General features: G+C 36.7%; 1 protein-coding gene across 1 annotated transcript in view; it reads right to left on the bottom strand.

The window, feature by feature from the left end:
- Positions 1 to 2674: 2674 nt before the first annotated feature.
- Positions 2675 to 23296, bottom strand: part of LARS1 (leucyl-tRNA synthetase 1) — a 74790-nt gene continuing 54168 nt past the window's right edge. Inside the window, exons 24-32 of the mRNA XM_039475920.2 lie at positions 22142 to 22232; positions 20522 to 20662; positions 19492 to 19632; positions 19197 to 19307; positions 16620 to 16730; positions 13923 to 14027; positions 11586 to 11681; positions 9277 to 9409; positions 2675 to 3074 (exon numbers count right to left, since the gene is read on the bottom strand). Coding sequence (XP_039331854.1) covers positions 2869 to 3074; positions 9277 to 9409; positions 11586 to 11681; positions 13923 to 14027; positions 16620 to 16730; positions 19197 to 19307; positions 19492 to 19632; positions 20522 to 20662; positions 22142 to 22232 — 1135 coding nt within the window. The 3' untranslated portion in view covers positions 2675 to 2868. The remainder of the gene's footprint in view (positions 3075 to 9276; positions 9410 to 11585; positions 11682 to 13922; positions 14028 to 16619; positions 16731 to 19196; positions 19308 to 19491; positions 19633 to 20521; positions 20663 to 22141; positions 22233 to 23296) is intronic.

The raw sequence follows: 23296 nt of genomic DNA, 5'->3' as shown, positions 1-23296 counted from the left end.
AAATACATTAGACCTAGAAGGAAGATAACTTGGAAATTTTTTTTTTTTGCTAAAAAAATCCTGCCTAATTTCCATAGGCACAACAGGAAAAAAAAATAAAAAAAACTTTTCAGTGGCAGGAATAAAAACTACATGGAGGAAAAAAAATTAAAAGATGACTTTTTAAAAATGGTACTTTTATGTGCCTCCCCTCCCCCGCTGCCACTGCCCACAGTACTTACAGGAAGGCAGTAATTATACTGAGATCTAAAAATGTGCAGTATGTTTGATTAAAGGTCATGCAAACACTAAAATATTCACCAAAAATATGTCTGAGACAAAGAAATAGAGATGACCCACTCTTCTCAAAACCACTCAAGTATACTTATGAGCTTATTAATGGCTGGTGATTCCAATTTTCCCTTAAGCATGTATGGGAAATATATAGCAAGGTGACAAAAGCTGAGAAGTATATTATTTTTGGAATCCATCATTGCTTTATGGGCTGTCAAAAGAAGTCCTTGCAGCAAAAGCCAAGCAACAGCACACCTCCCACATTCAGCATTAGACAGAATGGAAAACAATCACGGACCCCTATCCTGTCTTGAGCTAGTACCTGCCTAACTCTCCATTTCCACTAGCCTAGGCTCTCAGGCACTAAACTCTCACCATATTGAATTGTGTGGAGCTCCTCAAAATTATCTTGATGCTTCTTAACTCCAGATTTCTCCATTTTTCCAGAAAATCCCCTTGCTATGACTCCTGTAGCCTCACCAAACACATTCCTTTTTCACCTAGCTAATCTCTGTATCTACTTTTTTCCTCTGGGAAGCCTTTCTTGACTTTCCTGATTAGACTGGGGACTATTCACTAATCCTAGAAGCTTCCCGAATTCTGATTCCACATTCCCCAAAAGCACTCATCACAATACCATGTAGCTGCTACTATATTGTCTATCATCCAGTGCCAAACTACAAATTTCCTGGAGGTAAACATATCTTTCTCTTGTAGTCTCTGTCCATAAGCACAGGTTCATAGGCTCATAAAATGAACACTATTGATTTTTTGGTTTTTTCCTACCAAGCACAGATAATTTTCCTAAGTTAAACATGAGTAGGTTTGTGTTTAGGCACCAGAAAGCATTACTTAATTTCAGGAATAATTAGGGCTTTTCAGACAAAAGAGGACAGCAAAACAAAGAATCAATTGCCCCAAAGGAACTAATACAAAGGACATGTTTACAGCCTACATTAATCATAAGCCAATATGCCTTGGTATCATCTTCTTCTTCAATGGTAAAATTCACTAAAGACTTACTGCTTGCTAGGCACCATGTTATATTTATGATTTTCCTAAATCAGTTCATCTAAACATCTCATGATAAGCCTATAAGGTACCAGTATTAGTTCCATTTTATAGATGAAGAACTGAGGCTCTGACTAATTGGCCAAGGTCACCCTAGTAGCAAAAAGAACTGGAAATCTAACGTAGCTAGTCTGATTTCAGAGTACGTACTCTTATCCCACTACGCTATACGGCCTGTCCCTAGCAGATAAGTGATTATTTGCACTTGATGATTTCTAAGGATTTTCAGTTCTAACATTCTATGACTTGCTTCAATAAATCTGTGATAAAGCAGACAGCTAGGCCTAGAAGTCTCTAATTGTGGAGAGCAAAATAAGGAAGCTCTATAAACTCTATTTACATAAACTCAAAGTTAGTATTCAGGTTCCTTTGGGTTATCAAAATTGTTCTTTCTCCATGTTAAACCCATCAAAATTAGAAATGTTTCTCCTGTTATTCAATGCCTTACATATTTTCCTCATATGAAGACAGATGGCACAGATAATATTAAAAGACATTCCATCAAGAAGAATAAATCTGTAATACAGTCAGCATGACTTTATTTATTATTTAATTTATTTACTGAGACAGATTTTTGCTCTTATTGCCTAGGCTGGAGTGCAGTGGCGCAATCTCAGCTCACTGCAACCTCTGCCTCCCAGGTTCCAGGAATTCTCCTGCCTCAGCCTCCAAAGTAGCTGGGATTATAGGCACCTGCTCCCATGCCAAGCTAATTTTTGTATTTTTAGTAGAGATGGGATTTTACCATGTTGGCAAGGCTAGTCTCAAACCCTGACCTCAGCCGATCGTCCTCCCAAAGTGCTGGGATTATAGGTGTGAGCCACCACACCTGGCCAGCATGACCTTTAAACACAACTGGACTCCAGACAAATTTAGTAAATGCAGATTTCTAGGGGTGGAGAGGAATGCCCAAATTTAGTGTAGGTGAAATACACTGCTTATAAACTATTAATATTAGCCTTGAAGAGCCATTATTGGTTCTTAGTTAAATATATTAAAGCTCTAAAAAGTCTTATAAAATGCAGGACCTATTTGTTCTTTATACAAAATATTTAGTAATCAAAGTCAAGTCAAAATATTCTCAATCATTCTTTTAAATCATCATGAAAGTTCTCTTCATTAAAAAAAATGAGCTGATAATTTACTATTCTTCTTTTAAAAAAAAAAAGCTAACTCCATAAATGAATATACAATAAAAAGCTGTTAGGTGCACCTTAGCCGTCATAAACAGTGTAAAGCACACCTCATAAAAGAAGCGAAACTTCTAAGAAATAGCAACAATTTGTTTTCCTTAAAAAGTTTGGCAAAAACCATTTCTTAGACACCCAAAGAAAAGGAAAAAAAATTTATTAGGTTCAGGAATTAAAGACGACTTGGCAGAATTATGGTTACATGCAGAATTGACTGGTTAGAAATGAAATCAATCCATTTAGGTCCAGCCTAAGGTTCTGATAGCCAATTAGTAGGCACAATCAGAGTAGTAGTATTCCTAGAAACCAGGATAAATCTCTCATGTGCATGAGTTTAATGAACCAGATAGATTATCGTATCGCCTATATCCACCCTTATCCCATTCTCAGTCAGATGAATTTTCTTGCTCATGAGGTCCACATCAAAAACAGCATGCTCAGAAATGGGGGTCTTCTCGGTGTGCTCTTTTCCCAGGACAGGAACTCTTCGAGGCCCCCACAGTGGATCATCAAATCTCATGAGTTTCACTTTGGAAAGGTCTACAACAAACCAAATTATCAATATGAGCATTTAATTACAGTCACTTACTCAAACCCTGGAAGCAGTCTGAGAACTCACATTTTAAACACACTGGTTGTTGGATCTAAACAAAAATATTTTCTTCAGATTATTAAATAAAAACCATGCCAGCTGTGGTGGCTCACACCTGTAAGCCCAGCACTTTCGGAGGCCGAAGCAGGTGAATCACTTGAGGTCAGTAGTTCAAGATTAGCCTGACCAACATAGCAAAACCCTGTCTCTACTAAAAATACAAAAAAAATTTAGCTGGGCATGGTGACAGGTGCCTGTGATCCCAGCTACTCAGAAGGTCAAACAGGAGAATAGTTTGAACATGGAAGGCAGAGGTTGCAGTAAGCCAAGATTGTACCATTGCACTCCAGCCAGGGCAATAAAAGCGAGACTCCATCTCCCAAAAAAAAAAAAAAAAAAGAAAGAAAAAATCAATCTCAGGAGCAAAGCTAAAATGTAGCAAATCTTCATCCCTTTTCAACTTCTACCCAGATCAACGGAGATTATGACATCTCCTAGAATTATAGACTAAGAGAAACAAAGAACTGAGTGTATTTTTTAGCATTACCCTATAAGGTCTCTCAAATCATTTTTATATGCTTCAATCAACCATTGTACAGAACATCAAAAAATCTAAAACTTATTCCTTTCTTGAGCTTCCTAGAATACATTAAACCCGCAAGAGCTGTCGCTTTTCTTGGAGATACTTTTGGATAAATAATTACCACTTCAAGAAATGGCATTACCAGTTTCTCATTTGCTCAAAATCTGAAAGTGTTTGTATTAACAAGTTGATGAGACAAGGAGAGAGAGGAAAAAGCAGAGAAAGGACAGAAATTTAAGCTTTCGGAATTTTAAGCTTTAGGATGAGCTCCAATACCCACCTTGCTTGAGATTTTTCTAATCTGCTCTTATGTAAACTGATAAAATAACTCCTGACAAAAAAAAAAAAGTGCCCATCCCTTTTAATTGAACAATCCTGCCAACAATTGAGCCCAAAAGAAGTATATTCAGCAATTCTGAGACTTCCCAACATCAAATGGTTTTATTTCATACGGCAGAAAAATACCAGAAATGACTACAAATGCTGATTCTGGGTTTGTAACTCATTCTGAGTGTAGCATGGCTAGTTACACTTAATCTGTTCCATAGAAATAGAAGATATTTTCAGAATTACTTTCCACCCCTTTGTGAAACAGACCTGAGCTACACTCCCTCATGTTGAGTTGCGATTACAAAGCTTAGCATAAGAGGGATAAGAGATAAAAGAAGACATTAATGCAGCTGGCGGCTATGCCAAGAATACAAGTTATCTGTGCATTCTGTTCTCTTTGGGAAACAAAGACCAAAGGACTCCAAGTTTAGAGAAGGGGCTTACAGAACAATTACCTGCAACTACCACAAAAGCAAACCCTGCCTAAGAGTCTTTGGAAAGTTTCTGCAGGGACCATACAGTCTATTCCCAGACTTAGTACAAGCCCTGAAAATCAAAATGGGAAGGGAGCAGGCACAATCTTCATGAAAGCCATGATCTTATTTTGGGGAAGAATACAATTCATTTTAACAGCTATTGCAATTCAACTTATACATCAGTGGTACCAAATATTTTGCTATAGAAGCAGTGACAAATTCTATCAGCAGCTTTTATGCATAAGGTCTCTTTTATCGCAGATCTGCCTCTGCCTCTCTCTCTCTCTCTCTCTCTCTCTCTCTCTCTCACACACACACACACACACACACACACACTTTCTGTCTAAAACAGACCTCCCTCATCATTCCAAGCAATTCTGAAGCAAACTATTTCAAAGAAACCTTAAAACTCAATCAGGCTTCTAAGTGACAAAACATATTTGCTTTGATGTTTCACCATGTTGATCATTACTGTCCATGGATTCTTAGTGGTTTAACTGCCTTTATCCCAGACTTCTCTTATCATTGAAACTGTTGAAATTTAAGTCTGCAACTGCATAAGATATAAGGCTCTTAGAGAAAACATGAGAGTGATTTTAAGTCCCTAGGGACTGATAATGTGAAATGAAGGCCTTCACCTCCAAGTTATTAGTTCATATATGGCATGGGTTGTGAATGATTCAAATTTATTATCATCAAATAGTTTACTCAGTGGCCTTTGGGGAATGAAATGATAGTTTTAGTCCAGTTCCTCCCAGGCCTAGATCATAATCACCCTCAATACAATTGGCACTAATTGGACAACTTGCTGGCTATTGTAGCAAACAGACCAAGAACTATGTTACTGAATTTATTTCCTCTTCCATCTCATATACTCAATATACTCAGGCCCTTTAGATATCAAGGCATCCTGAGGATTTTTAGTAAAGTATCAAGGTTGGACCTCTTCTGCAGATACTTATACAAATAGCAATTTCAAACGCCCTCTAATGGTTCTATTTCCTAAAATTTATAGCAGCTACTAACATCAAACTTAAAATACTTTAGATGGCCGGGCACGGTGGCTCATGCCTGTAATCCTAGCACTTTGGGAGGCCGAGGTGGGGGATCACAGAGTCAGTAGATCAAGGCCATCCTGGCAAACACAGTGAAACCCCATCTCTACTAAAAATACAAAAAATAAGCCAAGCGTGGTGGCGTGGGCCTGTAGTCCCAGCTACTCAGGAGGCTGAAGCAGGAGAATCGCTTGAACCTAGGAGGCGGAGGTTGCAGTGAGCCGAGATCATGCCACTGCACTACAGTCTTGGGCCAAACAGCGAGACTCCGTCTCAAAAAAAAAAAAAAAAAACACACTTTAGATAATATTTTTCACAGCTAGTATGACAAAGGAGATAAGAATTATCCCAAAGGCTTAATGAGAAAACACAAGAGATAGGAATTCTGCAGAGCCCAGTCAGTGCTGTATTTGAGTACATTTGAAACAGAGGTAAATTTAACATAATACAATTTTCAGTGCAGAAATACATCCTTTCATGTGCTATAATCTCATAACGATTCTATCCAGGCCGGGTGCAGTGTCTCACATCTGTAATCCCAGCACTTTGGGAGGCTGAGGTGGGCAGATAACTTGAGGCCAGGAGCTTGAGATGAGCCTGACCAATATGGCGAAGCCCTGTCTCTACTAAAAATACAAAAATTAGCCGGGTGTGGTGGCGCATGCCTATAATCCCAGCTACTCAGGAGGCTGAGGCATGAGAACTGCTTGAACCTGAGAGGTAGAAGTTGCAGTGAGCTGAGATAGTGCCACTGCACTCCAGCCTGAGTGACAGAGAGACACTCTATCGCAAAATAAATAAATAAATATAATCCTAACCAGTGGGTCCACACAAATATCTATTTTCTTTAAAAGCCACTATCAGGCTCTTTCTGCTTCTTGTGGTCTATAAGTTCTGAGGAAGAAAGCTATCATTCTATGGTACCTAGTTCACTGAGAGGACATAATAAACGCAACTAACACTATGATGAAACTTGAAGATATTTTGCTAAGTGAAGTAAGCTAGACACAAAAGGAAATATATTGTATGATTCCACTTATATGAGGTACTGAGAACAAATACACAGAGGGAAGAAGTAGAACAGTGTGGTACGAATGTAAATTTGTATAGCCATTATAAAAAACAGGATGGAGGTTCCTCAAAGTACTAAAAATAGAGCTACCATATGATCCAGCGGTCCCACTACTGGATATATATCCCGTAAGCAATGAAGAAATGAAAAAATGAAATCAGTATGTTGAAGAGATATCTGCACTCCCATATTTATTGCAGCACTATTCATAACAGCCAACACATGCAATCAACCTAAGTGTCCATTAAAGGATGAATGAAAAGAAAAATGTGGTATACAATGAAATATTATGTAGACATTAAAAAAAAAAAAATGAAGTCCTGTCATTTATGACACCATGGATGAGGCTAGAAGGCATTAAGTGAAATAAGACAGACATAGAATGACAAGTATCACATGATCTCACTCACATATATGGAATCTAAAAAAGTTGATCTCGTTGAAGTAGAGAGTAGAATCGTGGTTATCAGAGGCTGGGAAGGATGGAAGAGAGAGGACTGGAAGGAGCTTGGTCAACAGGTACAAAGAGTTAAATAGGACAAATAAGCTCTACTGTTCCACTGCACAGCAGATGACTACAGTTCAAAATAATATATTGTATATTTCAAAACAGCTGTAAGAGGAGCTGCTCAGTGTTCTCACCATAAAGCAATGATAAATGTTTGAAGTCATGGATATGTTAATTATCCTAATCTGATCAATACACATTTTATAAATATGTATCAAAAACTCACACTGTACTCATAAATACGTATACTTACGTGTCAAAAATAAAACTTAAAAAGAAAAAAGAAAGTAGAGCAGTGATTACCAGGGACTGGAGGGAAGCAGAGTGGGTGCTATTATTTAACAGGTACAGGGTTTCAGTTTGGAATGATGACAAAGCTGTAGAGATGGATGGTGGTTTGGTTTCAAAACAATGTGAATGTATTCAAGCCTCCTGAACTGTACACGTAAAAATGACTAAAGTAGTAAATGTTAGGTGTATTTTACCACAATTAAAATACATGTCTATAAACAACAACATCCGTAACACTAGTACACTGTTGCTGTTGATGCTCCACACACAGGAAACAAAAGCAACTCATTATTTCCCTCCTTCCATACCCTTCCCCTTCCCTTCATGGGTATAATGTTCAAGGCCCTATCCAAACAATATTTTCTCCATAAATTAATCCCTGATCACTACAACTGGAAATAATCTCACATTCCTCTGTGCTATACATTTTATCTGTACCTTTCTTATGGCACTAAGAAATTTCTCCTTACATTATCATACACTTCAATAGCTTAGTTCCCTACTCCTTCACCAGATGTAGCTCCTAGTGAACAACACCCTGTGGACTCCCCCCAGCACATACAAAGGAATCTCTACACAGTTGTCTCTACAAACACTGGTAATGTCTCAATAAATGTCCACAGAAGGGAAACAACTTCCAAAAAACACAAAATGCATGACAGAATAAATTCCAAAGAGCTATTTCTAGTCTATTTTAATTAATGTTACTACTCTAATATAGTTTCATAAATTAAGTTACTGTTTGGGATTTATAAATCTTTTTAGAAAATTTTTATAGTGATAGAAAATTTTTATAGTGATTTATAAATCTTTTTAGAAAATTTTTATAGTTTATACTAAAAACCAAACAGTCTTGAATAAATTTTTAGAAATTTTTTAAATTTTAAAAATTTAAAATTTTAAATTTTTAAAGTGGCCAATCATCTTTTGATTGTTATCAAAAAGAAAAAAGAAAAAAGAAATTTTTAGAAAATTTTTAAATTTTAAAAATTTAAAATTTTTAAAGTAGCCAATCATCTTTTGATTGTTATCAAAAAGAAAAAAGATAATACAAAATAGACAATCACAACATTAATTTGTTTTCATAGCTCAGAAGAAAAATAAGAGAGACATTCTATCTCCCTTCACACTCTGCTTACCCGAGGAACTGGCTGGATGGTTAAAGAAAAGCCATCAATTATTACATTGAATCTAATCACAAAAGATGCAGACTTAATCTAGATAGTAAGTTAAAATTACTGACATATTTTACCTGATAAGCTTTGGAGTCAGACCTATTTGAATTCCAGCTCTAGAGTTTACTAAACGAACTTTGCAAGTTACTTAGCATTTTTGAGCCTCCACTTCATCATTTGTAAAAGGGAAAAAATAAGAATACCCTGTGTATTATAGAATTGTAAAAGGATTAAATGGCTAATACACGAAAGACACTCAATAGCTTGTACTCTCAATAGCTTGAACAGACCCTGCTGGGCAGGTTAGTTTAGAATATTAAAGGTATGTGTTCCTTAATTCTGAGTATCTCTGAGAGACAGAAATAACTCACTACAATTTTAGAGCTAGAAAGAGAGATGGAAAAATGTCTAATTCCTCTATTGTCTTCACATTAGTAAACAAAAAATAAGTTTTGAGCTTTAGTGACATGGCAAAGCCAGCAAGCTACCTAGCTACAGAATCCCAAAAAGAGTAGTTTTCTTGATTCTGAACCCAATACTTTTTCCCTAATAATACACAGCTGTCCATAAACAAGGCGGTTTCTTTTCTTTTTCCTTTCTGCTTAGAACTCACCTAATCTACAAGCTACTGACAAATAAGAGGCTCAGGGAACAATTTACCTTTAATTCCTCGGTTCATTTTCATTAAGCGCCTGATTATAGAATCACAGTTATCTCCTTGCCTGATTTCAATTTTGGTTGAGAAGTGGCCATTGGATGGCTGGGGATTCACTAGAGAAACAGACACACCAGGCTAGGAAAACAAAAAGAAAATGATTGTTATAGGAAATGAAACTTGAATGCTGCCGAGGGAGGGGGAATCTCTGCTATGTTTTTCAATGCCCAATGAAAGACAGATCTAATTCTGGTATTTTAAAATCATGACTAAGCCATACTCAAATAGGAAGGATAAGCTGTACAAGCTCATGCTTATAACCAAATGCCTAGGTAAAGATGACTAAAACTACATATATCAACACTAATGATGGACAATAACAGTAATTACATTTTCTCTCCCACAACCACCATCATTCACTGAATCCCTACTATGTATAATGTCGATAAAGCACTTTATCGACATTAGTTCTATATCCCTGAAGTAGTTCTTTTGGACCCTTTTCTACAAATGAGAAGCTGAGAACCAGAAAGACTAAAAATCAGCACAAGGTCACACAGCTCATAAGTGGCAAGGCCAGCATTAACCATAGTTCTATGTTGTACTTGCAGAAGCTACATAGTCCAGAACCCTATTGATTATTTCTAAGTGGAAAGAAGTCAACTGAGTCTTGTGAAAGATTTAAATACATAGTATCTTAACAGAATACTTGAAAATGGCTTGAAATAAATATATTTCTATAAAGAACACTTTCACATACCTATCTTCATGGCTCAAATGACTGAACTATTAAAAGCTACCACATCTTAATGTAATGAGAGTATTTCTTACATGATGCTAAATTCAGGACATACCCATGATCATGATTTCCTTATTATTTTCAAAATAGGCCTTTTCTGTTTGCTGGGTTTTCAAATGTGGCAAAAGTAACAAAACATATCTAAGTCCTCTGCTTATCAAGACAAGGAGGACATTTTATAGATTCTCACGATTGCAGTCTCCTGGACTTTGCTAAATGCTGCTGATATGAATGGATTCTTTGAGACTAAAAAACAGAATCTCCTTCCTCAAGGATCTAGATCCAGATATACCATTTGACCCAGCAATCCCATTACTGGGTATATACCCAAAGGATTGTAAATCATTGTACTATAAAGGCACACTCACATGTATGTTTATTTTGGCACTGTTCACAATAGCAAAGACTTGGAACCAACCCAAATGCCAATCAATGATAGACTGGATAAAGAAAATGTGGCACATATACACCATGGAATACTACGCAGCCATAAAAAAAGATGAGTTCATGTCCTTTGCAGGGACATGGATGAAGCTGGAAACCACCATTCTCAGCAAACTAACACAGTAACAGAAAAACAAACACCACATGTTCTCACTCATTAAGTGAAAGTTGAACAATGAGAACACACAAACAGAGGGAGGGGAATATCACATCCTGGGCCTGTTGCGGGTGGGGAGCCAGGGGAGGGATAGCATTAAGAGAAATACCTAATGTAGATGACAGGTTGACAAGTGCTGCAAACCACGATGGCACGTATATACCTATGTAACAACCTGCACATTCTGCACATATATCCCAGAACTTAAAGCAGGCATCCCCAAACTTTTTACACAGGGGGCCAGTTCACTGTCCCTCAGACTGTTGGAGGGCCGCACATACTGTGCTCCTCTCACTGACCACCAATGAAAGAGGTGCCCCTTCCTGAAGTGCGGCGGGGGGCCAAATAAATGGCCTCAGGGGGCCAGGCCGTAGTTTGGGGACGCCTGACTTAAAGTATAATTAAAAAAACAAAACAAAACCAGAATCTTCAAAACCTCTTTAACTTTGCCAATAATGGCCAAAAACTAAGGGGTTAAAAAAAAGCTATTCCAACATAACTTAAGATGATGCATCAATCCAGTTTATACTAAAAACCAAACAGCCTTGAATAACAAGCCAAAACTCATCTGAGGTTTAAAAGCTCCTTTTAACTGTTTAAAAAGGTCCTAAATTTCCTGTGTTTTTAAATAAAAACCAGATTTTGAAAATCATAGTTTTATTTTAAACCCCACAAGTAACATCTGATAGTTCCTACAATAGTAAAGTGAGGAAAAAGTTAAGTATTGCACCGACCAGGGAATTAGGACACTTCAGGTACAGCCCCATTTCTATGTGGCATACAACAAACCAACCACTTAATTTCTCTGGGCCTTACTTTGTTCTATTTTTTAAATAACAGGTTTCAATGTAATGATCTCTAAGGTCTCTTCTGGTTTTAAAATGCAGTGATTCAGTGAGATTCCTTTAACTTACTTCTATTCTAAAAACATTAAGTGGTTTCCCAGGACAGCAGTCTTCTCTGACTTTATCTTCTGCTTCGGAGGCAAACTTGACTTCTATGTGTTCTAGCTAAATAGAGGGAAAAAAATGGAAGTTATTAGTGTCACTTAATGTGATTCAAATTAATCATCACCTCATTTCACCAAGAGCAAAACTAGATTCCCCACTTAACATGAAATGGTCTGCGCAATTTTACTATTTTCCATATAAATATTAAAGGAAATCTGTAATCAGTTATTCAACATTTATTTTACATGTCTCATAGTATTGTTATTTATATAGTCATGTTTATGATTTTCTATAATGAAATCTGGCATCTATCTGCCATATAAGAGAAAATGGAAATCAGCATAAGAGGGTTCCACTTAAGACAAACAGAAGTTCAGAAATTTATCATTTGAGAATAAAAGGCTTCCGCTTACATAAATGGAAGAAAAGCTCAGAAATATAAAATAGTGCATATGTCTGAATATAAGATGACCCTAAACATGAGATGTGTCCATCCTGTCCAAGTGAAAAGATCCAAGAATTTTTTTGACCTACATGAATATATATGAACATTTAGATATACATAAAATAGATGTCATTTAATGTTTATTAATTTCATTAACTCATTCACAATAAAATGCTAAATAGAAATAACTTTATACTCCATATTTCACAAAACAATTTTACTTAAACTCCAAACCTGCATTTTTTTACTTTAGTGTCTTCATTATTACTAGGGCCACATTTTTTTTTTTTTTTTGATGGAGTCTCGCTCTGTCACCAGGCTGGAGTACAGTGGTACGATCTCGGCTCACTGCAATCTCTACTGCCTGGGTTCAAGCGATTCTCTTGCCTCAGCCTTCCGAGTAGCTGGAACCACAGGCACGCCCCACCATGCCCAGCTAATTTTTGTATTTTTAGTAAAGACAGGGTTTTACCATGTTGGCCAGGAGGGGTCTGGATCTCTTGACCTTGTGATCCACCCACCTAAGGCTCCGAAAGTGCTGGGATTACAGGCGTGAGCCACTGCGCCTGGCCTAGAACCACTTTTTGAGTGCTCTAACAGTTTCTAGAGCAAATGACTTTTCCTTTTGCCTAAGTTGTCTGAGGCTAGCATATTTACAATCTATTTTTAAAGTTGTGACTGGGGCACAATGATTGGAAGCGGAGAAAATCAGATATGTAAAAGCTATTGGTACTCTTCTAGTTCTTGGATTGGGTAGTAGATTCATGTTCATTTTATTATAAATTGGGAGAAAAAAACATGACAAGATATGGAATCATCATAATATATCATGAGCCAGAGATTATAATTAATCCAATTCTGCAAATCAAAAAGGGAAGAGGAAAAAAGGCAGCAATTCAGAGTACTCTATGACATGAGAGGCTTGGAAAGCATCTGAATATAAGGTTTCTTAAAAACAATTCATGGCCTGGAGCGGTGGCTCACTCCTGTAATCCCAGCACTCTGGGAGGCAGAGGCGGGTGGATCACGAGTTCAGGAGTTCAAAGCCAGCCTGACCAAGATGGCAAAATCCCACCTCTACTAAAAATACAAAACTTAGCCAGGCGTGGTGGCAGGCACCTGTAATTCCAGGCTGCTCGAGAGGCTGAGACAGAGAATTACTTGAACCCAAGAGGCAGAGTTGCAGTGAGCCAAGGTCACGCCACTGTACTCCAGCCGAGGCGACTGAGACTCTGTCTCAAAAAAAAATAATAATAATTTGCAGTAGAATATCCAGACATATACAGTTAGTTTTTTTTTTTTTTTTTTTTTTTTTTTTGAGACGGAGTTTCGCTCTTGTTACCCAGGCTGGAGTGCAATGGCTCGATCTCGGCTCACCGCAACCTCTGCCTCCTGGGTTCAGGCAATTCTCCTGCCTCAGCCTCCTGACTAGCTGGGATTACAGGCACACGCCACCATGCCCAGCTAATTTTTTTTTTTTGTATTTTTAGTAGAGACGGGGTTTCACCATGTTGACCAGGATGGTCTCGATCTCTCGACCTCGTGATCCACCCGCCTCGGCCTCCCAAAGTGCTGGGATTACAGGCTTGGGCCACCGCGCCTGGCCAGTTTTTAAATGTATAATGAATTATATGTAAATTAGAAATAATTGATGAAAAAAGATGATAGATCATATTTTTCCTGCAATTTTTATACTCACCCATTTTTCTCTCTGCAAAAATATTTTTAACTGACATATTTGTCAAAGATACTAAACACAGAAGATGGAAGTTTATAAAAAGATTTCTTATAAAAAAAAAGAGCTGGATTATGGTTTACTATAGTTGACTAATTATGACAATCCCTGGCCCTCTTACCTCAAGGGAATTAGTCAAGTAGACTATATTCTCCATAAGCACAGCCTTTTCATCAAATTCTAATTGCAAATCCAGAACACGAGGCCCCACCTTCTCCAGATTTTCCTAATAGCCAAAATGGTATAGAAAAACAAAATCACAGTAAGAATATGTTGAAAACATATTTCCTCCAAAGTAATCATGCCTCTCTCAATTGATAAAATCTTCAGATTTCAGCAGTTAAAGGAAAGGCCTTAGACTCATAATTTCCTTTACCTACATTTGCTTGTTAATGAGATTTACTGGCTCCAAACAATTATCATTTAAAGTATGATAAGATGATGGCAGCACTGAAAAGATGGGAAGGCACAAGGTTTTCAGATTTATAAAATAAATATGGTTTTCTGATTGTTTATTTAGACTGACTTAATAGGCAAGCCCAAAGAATTCACTTTACAGGATCAACCAAATGTATAAAAATATCCCTTTAGGTAACCAAAAAATTTTTTTTAATTTTCTGAGATACCACCTTCTTAAAGCTGTTTCAGAAAAAAGTGAATTAATACCAAACAAAAAATCTTAAAGCTGTTTCAGAAAAAATTGAATTAATACCAAACAAAAAATCCCCAAAGATGTTCCTGCAAAGTTTAAAGAAAAAATAAAGTCATACTACATGAGCATTCAGATAATCCTATGGCATGTAAAAAATAATTTCTTGCTGGGCGTGGTGGCTCATGCCTGTAATCCTAGCACTTTGGGAGGACGAGGTGGGTGGATCACCTGAGGTCAGGAGTTCAAGACCAGTCTGGCCATCATGGTGAAACCCCATCTTAAAAAAAAAAAAAACAAAATAAAATAAAAATTAATAAAAATAATTTCTTATTCTTTTCTTGGATAGCCAATATTTGCTAAGCAAAATAGAATCCTAGAGAGCCAAGTACATATGCATAGATATAACTGCCTAAAACATGTTATACTTACATGAAAAGTGACCTGACATTATTCCTGCTACTCACTGTTTTAACTTACTATGCAAGTTGTTTCATTTTCCCATGAAAAGCACTAAAAAGTCATTTTTTTATTCCCAGATTTATTAATCCCTTTCAAAGTTTGCAAAACCACTAATTTCCCTGGCAAATCACCAACATAGTTTTAAAAATATATTACTACTCAAACAGTCTGATGCTGGTTTTTCTAATTTAAATGAGATCCTAAAGAAGCCAGCTCTCAAATCTAATATCATTTTACACACACACACACACAAACACACACACACTATACACACACACACACACACACACACACACAAACACACACATATATATGTAACTACTTTTCAAATACGTTTCCCTGGAGTCTTTTAAAACATGTCATCAAAATTAATTGCCTTTGCAACCAACAAAGGAATATTTTGTTGGATCCACATGCTGACAGTGATTCAGCATTATGACCAATGACACTAGCCATTAGGGAACCAATGAACTATGAGCATACCAGCAGTCATATTACACCTTGATTGCTGTAGGTCAACCCAGGACTCTAAATTACTTCTGAAACTTAAAATACCCTGAGGATCAAATAGTGACTTTGGTCTAAGAGAATTAAAAAGTTTATCCAAGAATACCAATCTATTATAATATTGGAGAAATTAAGAGGTTGGTCTCCATGTGGCATCTGCAGTCAAGGAGACACAAGAATTAAAGGACAATACACAAATAACTACGATATGTTTAGCAGGCTGGAAGATACCTAATTTGCATTTTTAAACAACATTTACTGAGTCTACTTCTTGACTGGTGCTATTTAAGTGTGTAAGGTACGTTATTTACTCCTCACAGCACTCCTGAAGTTTGGTTCTATAGTATCCTCATCTTATGGATGAAAAATCCCGTGGCTCAGAAAATTTAAGTGATTTGTATAAGGTCTCAAAACTAAGAAGTGATAGATACACAGAATTTCAACCAAGATTTTTCTGGCCCCATAACCTGAGATCTTAAGCAATATAAGCCTTCTTTCAGTTTCTTTTTGTCAAAAAATCAGTAATACATCAGTTATGCATATGAAGAAAACTAAGAGTCTACCCAATAATTCTCAATGATGGGCCAGTGGAAGGTGATTCCACCCCCAGCGGACGTTTGGCAATGTCTGGAGATATTTTTCACTGTCATAACCAGCAGGAAACGGAGTTCTACCAGCTTCTAATGAGTAGAAGCCAGGGATGCTGTTACGTATCTTACAATGCACAAGAAAGTGCCCCACAAGAACTATCTAGCCCAAATACCAATAGAGCTATGCTGAGAAACCCTGATCTAACTACTATAATTGACGTTTACCCTGTTAAGCTATACCTATACAAATATTAAATCCTGGTTCCAGGAACAGGGTCTAGGAAATGTAAGCCACTATAAGCCTAATGTAAGCCAGAAGAATATGTTTCTTTCCCAAACTTGAAAGAAGGGAAGGTAGACTATGAAGGGACTAGTTCAGTGCAGCAATTCTAAACCAATTTTTCTTCCATAATATATAAATTTTCACATACTCAGCAATTCCACAAGTAAATCCAAAATCTGATAGCTCATTTCTCACAACCATTGATTGAAAAGTGCTGTTTTAGCAGATTTCTGGCAGGAGACTATGTTCAAGGCTTTTCCTCATCCTTCTGTTGTCCTATCTAACCATTACTCATGTGGTCACAGCTGCATAAGGTCCACAGCTTACCTTAATCATGGCAACAAATGGCATGACTTTCTTCATATATTTCTTCAGTTCTGGCATACTGCCTAGTTCACTAGCAATGACTTTGTTATCAGGCAGTTTTCCATTATTGGCCTAAAAAAAGGAAAGAGAGAGAATCATGTAGAAAAAAAAGTCTCAAGAATAAGGCAGAATAATAGATGTGACTATAGTCTGTCAGGGATAGAATGGTGGCCTCTATCAGTCTCCTCAGAGAATAGCAGAAAAGTGTCCAGCCCTAGCATCATGGGGAAGTGAAAGCTGAATAAGCAATGCAGAATGAAGTCTCCTATTCCCTATAAATTGACGACACGTACTTTTTAGTTTAAAGGAGAAAAAGAAGTGATTTGTGTTGAATATTTCTCCTGTTCAGAAACTAAATGGTCTTATAAAAACTTGTTTGTTTTCAAACTTTTAAAAGCATTTCATTAGTCATATTAAAATAAAAAACTACACAACCATCATAGAATTTTATATAATGTCTGCTTTTGGACACTCTTCCTTATAAATTATTACAATTGTGAAAAGAATCCCTAGCTATTAACCTGTTAAAAATATCATTTCTAGCCGGGCGCGGCGGCTCAAGCCTGTAATCCCAGCACTTTGGGAGGCCGAGGCGGGTGGATCACGAGGTCAAGAGATCGAGACCATCCTGGTCAACATGGTGAAACCCCGTCTCTACCAAAAATACAAAAAATTAGCTGGGCATGGTGGCGTGTGCCTGTAATCCCAGCTACTCAGGAGGCTGAGGCAGGAGAATTGCCTGAACCCAGGAGGCGGAGGTTGCGGTGAGCCGAGATCGCGCCATTGCACTCCAGCCTGGGTAACAAGAGCAAAACTCCCTCTCATAAAAAATATATATATATATATATATATATATATATATATATATATATCATTTCTATCTACTCAAAAATAAATATCTATCATCTATCACTAGTGAGTACAATCCAAGTGTGCTTTAAATGAATCTAAATTCATTCTTTCTACAAATATTAATCGTCCCCTCAAAAGAGTGAGACACAAAGTAAGTGGTCTTTTCAAAGTTTTGGGTGACTTATTTTCTCCTTATTATAAAACCAAGGTTTGGTAATGAATCTAAATGAAAACAAACATATTTTCAAATAATCTATTTACTTTCAATTCTAACCTTTACTAAAGTATACAGGAAAAAAATATTCTATTTGTCAACATATTCCTCTGAAACAGATAAAAAAGAAAAAGGGCGGGAAACACTCCTTTGCCTTATGTCACCAAAAAGATGCTATATTCAAATAAGAACACTTTGTGATTATACATAAACATTCTTTTCATTCTTATGGATGAAAACATACAAAATCTAAAAGAAGGCTGTTAATGCCAAAAAATACCATTGTTTTCAATTATCTAGCCAATGAACACCAAGTAAAAATACAATGTCAAAAAGAACAGAGGTGATGGATTTTTTTAATACCTAGGACATTACATACTCTACTTGGATTCTTTCATTGCTTCCTTGAAATTGCTGGTATGAATATATATTCCACTGAGGCAGTTTTACTTTTCTACCAACCAAAGTAGATTTTATCTTTTATTTACCTTAATTCAAAATCTACAAGCTGATTCTAAAGGCCACCTTGTATTTCTATCATACATAATCAAAGGCTGAAGCCGTTCTCCATAAAAAGACTCACAAGGAATACAAAAACATTTGCTCTTCTCTTTCTACCAAATTTTACAAATGTAAAAGTAGCTTTTCTTAGCATTTCTTATATGAAAAGTATTGAAGCAAAATTTCAATAACCATCTAGAAAATAAAAGCTAAGAATTTTTTCTTTGTTTCTGCTTTACGTTTTGACCACTATCCCTCCTATTTTGTATCCCTCCTATTTCATCTCTCACTTTTAAGTGCACCTTAGTGGTCTGCATCTACCAATAACTGTTCAATAATCCCTAAGCAAAAAAGCCAAAGTCCACAACACATACTTTGTTTCCACATTTTTAATGTAGAAGAAAAACAGATTTTTTTCTTTTCTTTTCTTTTCTTTTCTTTTTTTTTTTTTTTAGAGATGGGGTTTCACCATGTTGGCCAGGTTGGTCTTGAACTGCTGACCTCAGGTAATCCACCCCGCCTCGGCCTCTCAAAGTGCTGGGATTACAAACGTGAGCCACCACACCAGGCCGATTTTTTTCTTTAACGAAAACTTAAGTTATTGAGTTCCCTTTAAATAGGATTATCATTACCTGGCACAGCCAAAAATGTCTTCAAGCTCTGCATTCCTATAGGTAATTATCAAACCGAATCACATTTAAAACATATGAAAACCCCCACTTCTTCTGATTACATTCAACTAGATCCAAGGTATTTTTGTATAAACGTTTCAGAAACGACAGAAAAACAGCAGCTTTTCCTCAACATAAATTTAAGAGCCACCAAGAGTAATAAAGTATGCTCTCTTCCTATAGGAAATGAAACAAAGCTGACTATCTTTCTTCGCCCAGACATTGCCAACATCCTAAAAACACAGACAGCATACAACAGTGTTGGGGGCAGCGGAGTGGGGAGTCTACTGAGAGCATCACCTCAAAGTGTTTACGTAGAACAGACAGGGCGGTATGTTGCCAAGGTGGATAGGTCTTCGCCACATAGATGGTGCAATGTGAGGGCTTCTGCGGGGGTTGTCTGTCAGTCTTCTAGGTAGTAAAAGAAAGAAAAACATTCAGTAGCTTTTATATAAACCAAAAATGAGAAGAACCCTCCCCCAATATACACCACCACTGTCTTCGCCATTAATGAAAATCTTTTTAACTTTCATTACTGTTAAGTGTTATCTGACCAATAACTTTTAAGGAATGAGCTTTAAAAAAAAAAACTTACCTTCCCTTTAGCTGGCATCATATAGGTCTTGAGTCGTAGTCTAAGGTCATGTGTTACTTCCATGAGATACTGTGAGGAGCGTATTAAAACTTCATCCACAGGACCTGCCACAGGCCATGAAGCATTCATAATTGAGTCGGGCTTTTAGAAAAAGAAAAACAAAAAAAAAGTTCAGTGAGATTAGACAATATAACTATTTTATGGTTCTTGATTATAGTTTCATATCAAGGATACCATCTGTAATTGTGTGCTCGAAGTTCAAACTTGACTACACATAGCATACTTCCACAGCCCCTGATCTAATGTTTCCTAGAATTCAAGCTGTGAAGTCTGACTACATTCTTAATTAGCATCCATTTGTACAAGCATATTAATATCCATATACATATGCTCACTTTCAAAGAAAATTATGTAATGCTAATTTGCCTAAATTTAATCATTATTATATAAATTATGCATACACTCAGTTTTTATCCTGTTAATACATCCAGTATTCAAGTATGGCTATTTGGTATATAGATCATGAGCACATTTCTGCATTGTTCATGCATTAAAAATGCAAAAGAACCCAACTAATAAGATTGGAAAGTAGTTACTAAACCAGTCAGTCTATTTATCTGCCAGACTAGTAGAAATAATTGAATTTATATTTACAGTAAGAATACTAATATAACATCTCTAAATATTAAGTCCTATGTATGCCAGAAGTTTTATATAAAACAAGAATATTTATGCAAACATACACCTATATCTCTGTTTATAAGCAGCTCATAACAGTTGTTTATGTATTTCTTAATATTTTCAACTTTTAAAAATATGTGTATACTGTGTGTATATAAATAAGGGCACATATATATCCATCTCAATAGGAGATAGCTCTGGTTTAACCTGTCACAATTATGATGCTGAATCCAGCACTATTCTTGAATTAACTGTTTCAGACTTTCTCTCTTAAATAACAATGTTAGCACATTTACTTAATGAAGTCAAAATCAAAGCCACTAAAAATATTTTAAATGCATAAAGGTACCTTTCCCAGGAGCGTCCAGATGTGCTCACACAAATGTGGACAGAATGGAGCCAGGAGAAGTGTCTGAACCTCAATAAACCGGAACACAAGTTCTCTGTGCATACCTTCCACAGCCAATTCACGGTACTTATCTTTTGCGGCCTGTAAAATTTGAAATTATTTACCATTTCCCTCACCTTCTTTAAAATAATTTTTTTTTTAATTTCAGTATCTTGGTTTTAATATTTGTGTGTGTGTGTGTGTTAAGACAGAGTCTCACTCTGTTGCCAGGCTGGAGTGCAGTGGTACGATCTCGGCTCACTGCAATCTCCGCCTCCTGGGTTCAAGCAATTCTCATGCCTGAGCTTCCCGAGTAGCTGGGATTACAGGCATGCGCCACCATGCCCAGGTAATTTTGGTATTTTTAGTAGAGACAGGGTTTCACCACGTTGGCCAGGATGGTCTTGATCTCCCAACCTTGTAATTCACCAACCTCAGCCTCCCAAAGTGCTGGGATTACAGGTGTGAACCCCTGCATGGCCAGCTTTGATATATTTTTAAGTTTCCAGTCTTGTAAAAATCCATAACAAAGGCCAGGGGCAGTGGCTCGCACCTGTAATCCCAGCACTTTGGGAGGCCGAGGCAGGCGGATCACAAGGTCAAGAGATGGAGACCATCCTGGCCAACATGGTGAAACCCCGTCTCTACTAAAAATACAAAAATTAGCTGGTGTGGTGGCGCATGCCTGTAGTCCCAGCCACTCTGGAGGCTGAGGCAGGAGTACTGCTTGAACCCGGGAGGCAGAGGTTGCAGTGAGCTGAGATCGTGCCACTGCACTCTAGCCTGGCGCCTGGCGCCTGGCAACAAAACAACACTCTGTCTCAAAAAAAAAAAAAAAAAAAAAAATCCCTAACAAATTACTGTAAAGGTTTTACTTTAAGAATTTGCAAGTATTTATCTTTGTCCAAAGTACATGGCAGTTTTATACTAATAATTTTCAAAATAAGAATTTTTTTACAGACAGTTTGTAACTGAGACATAAAAGCTGAACAACTTTTTTAACTGTTTATTAAAACTGCTCTTAGCAGCATATAGAATATTAAATATAAAAAAGACTATAAATACAACACATTACTATGCTCAGCATTTATCCTTATTTAACCACATCTCTGAAAACCAAGTTATATAAATCTCAATGTGATCTTTTACATAGCTCATCGAGTAAAGCTACATTTTTACTTTAAGCACTTTAAATGCCAAACGAGGAAATACTGACACCTTGTGGAAAACCTCAGAAAACACTTGCTCTCAAACTAATGGCAATTGATCGCAATTTTGCCTTAGTTTTTATCAATTTTGAAATGTTTTCCTGGAAAGTATAGCTGAATTTTAGATCTAATCTCCTTTATATTGATGTTCATGGCTTAACTAGGAGCAGAATTATTTATATTAAGAGAAAAAATACCAAAGAAAATAAGCTAAAAATCCCAATTTATTGAAGAATTTTAAAGTTTTCTGGCAGGATTTTCATAGTCTACACTTTAGGCAAGTAATTGTGCTATAGCAGGAAGATAAAAGGAGGAAAATACAGAATGTTCACATTGACATGTTTTATAGCTACCAAAAGAATCAACAGCCTACCTGAAACTCAAAAAATCCTGTTTTCAAAGCTTCTTTAAACATCATCTTTTCATAGTTTTGATCTGTTTTTATAATTCCTGCATTCAATTCACTAGTGAGTAAGGGGAAAAAAAGGTTACTGAGTTTAAAGGCACTTATACATAGGTATACAAAACTGCTGCATATACAAATAGGCAGTAAAATGAGAACAATGTCCAAATGATTTAAAACTGCTCATCACAACACCATCTTTGCATTCCTTAAAACAGACTATGGCAGTCCCTCTATTCTCTCTGCATCCTTAAGTACTGAGATCTGACACTGCTTACAGCTCCTGTTTATGACATAGTAAATGATGCTTGTTTAAAAATTTCTTGATGGACACTTTATTCTTATAAAGCCCAAAATGCAATGTGTGAAAATAGCTTAACTAAGGCTGTAGCCAGGTTTGGGTTTTTTGTTTTTTGGGTTTTTTTTTGAGACAGGGTCTCTCTCTGTCACCCAGAAGAGTGCAGTGGCATGAACACAGCTCACTGTAGCCTTGAACTCCTAGGCTCAAAGGTTCTCACCTCAGCCTCCCAAATAATAGGACTACAGGCATACCCAGCTAATCTTTTTTTTTTTTTTTTTTTTTGGTAAAGACAGAATCTTGCTTTGTTGCCTAGGCTGTTCTTGAACTCCTGGGCACAAGCAATCCTCCCATCTCAGCCTCTCAAAGTGCCTGGTTTACAGGTGTGAGCTACAGTGCCTGGCCATAGTCAGGTTTTAATTGTTGCATCTACAATAACTAATACTGGATATTAGAAAAAATATTTCTTATACCAATCCAGGTCCTTCTTAATTTGGCCTAATCTGGCCCCAACCTGTTTCATCTCCTACCTCTGCCCACCAGATAATATATTTCAAATAAATATCAGACCCTTTCCATGGCTTATCCCCACTTTCTCTTCTCCCTGAAAACATTGTTTATTTTTCAAGAAACCCAGAATTCACATGACATCACTGAATTCTCCTTAACTCTATTATTGCACTTAGAAACTGATTGGGGGAAAAAAAAAAAAAAACAAAGAAACTGATTGGGTATTTGTCTCTCTTGCTAGACAGTAAGGAAGAATCATGTCTTATTATCTTTGCAATACCATTGCTTAGGATGACTCTAAAAATAGTTATCCTTTT

The sequence above is a fragment of the Saimiri boliviensis genome, chromosome 1 (assembly GCF_048565385.1).
Source record: "Saimiri boliviensis isolate mSaiBol1 chromosome 1, mSaiBol1.pri, whole genome shotgun sequence".
In the NCBI taxonomy this organism is placed as follows: Eukaryota; Metazoa; Chordata; class Mammalia; order Primates; family Cebidae; genus Saimiri; species Saimiri boliviensis.
This window is presented reverse-complemented; position numbering and strand designations above follow the sequence as displayed.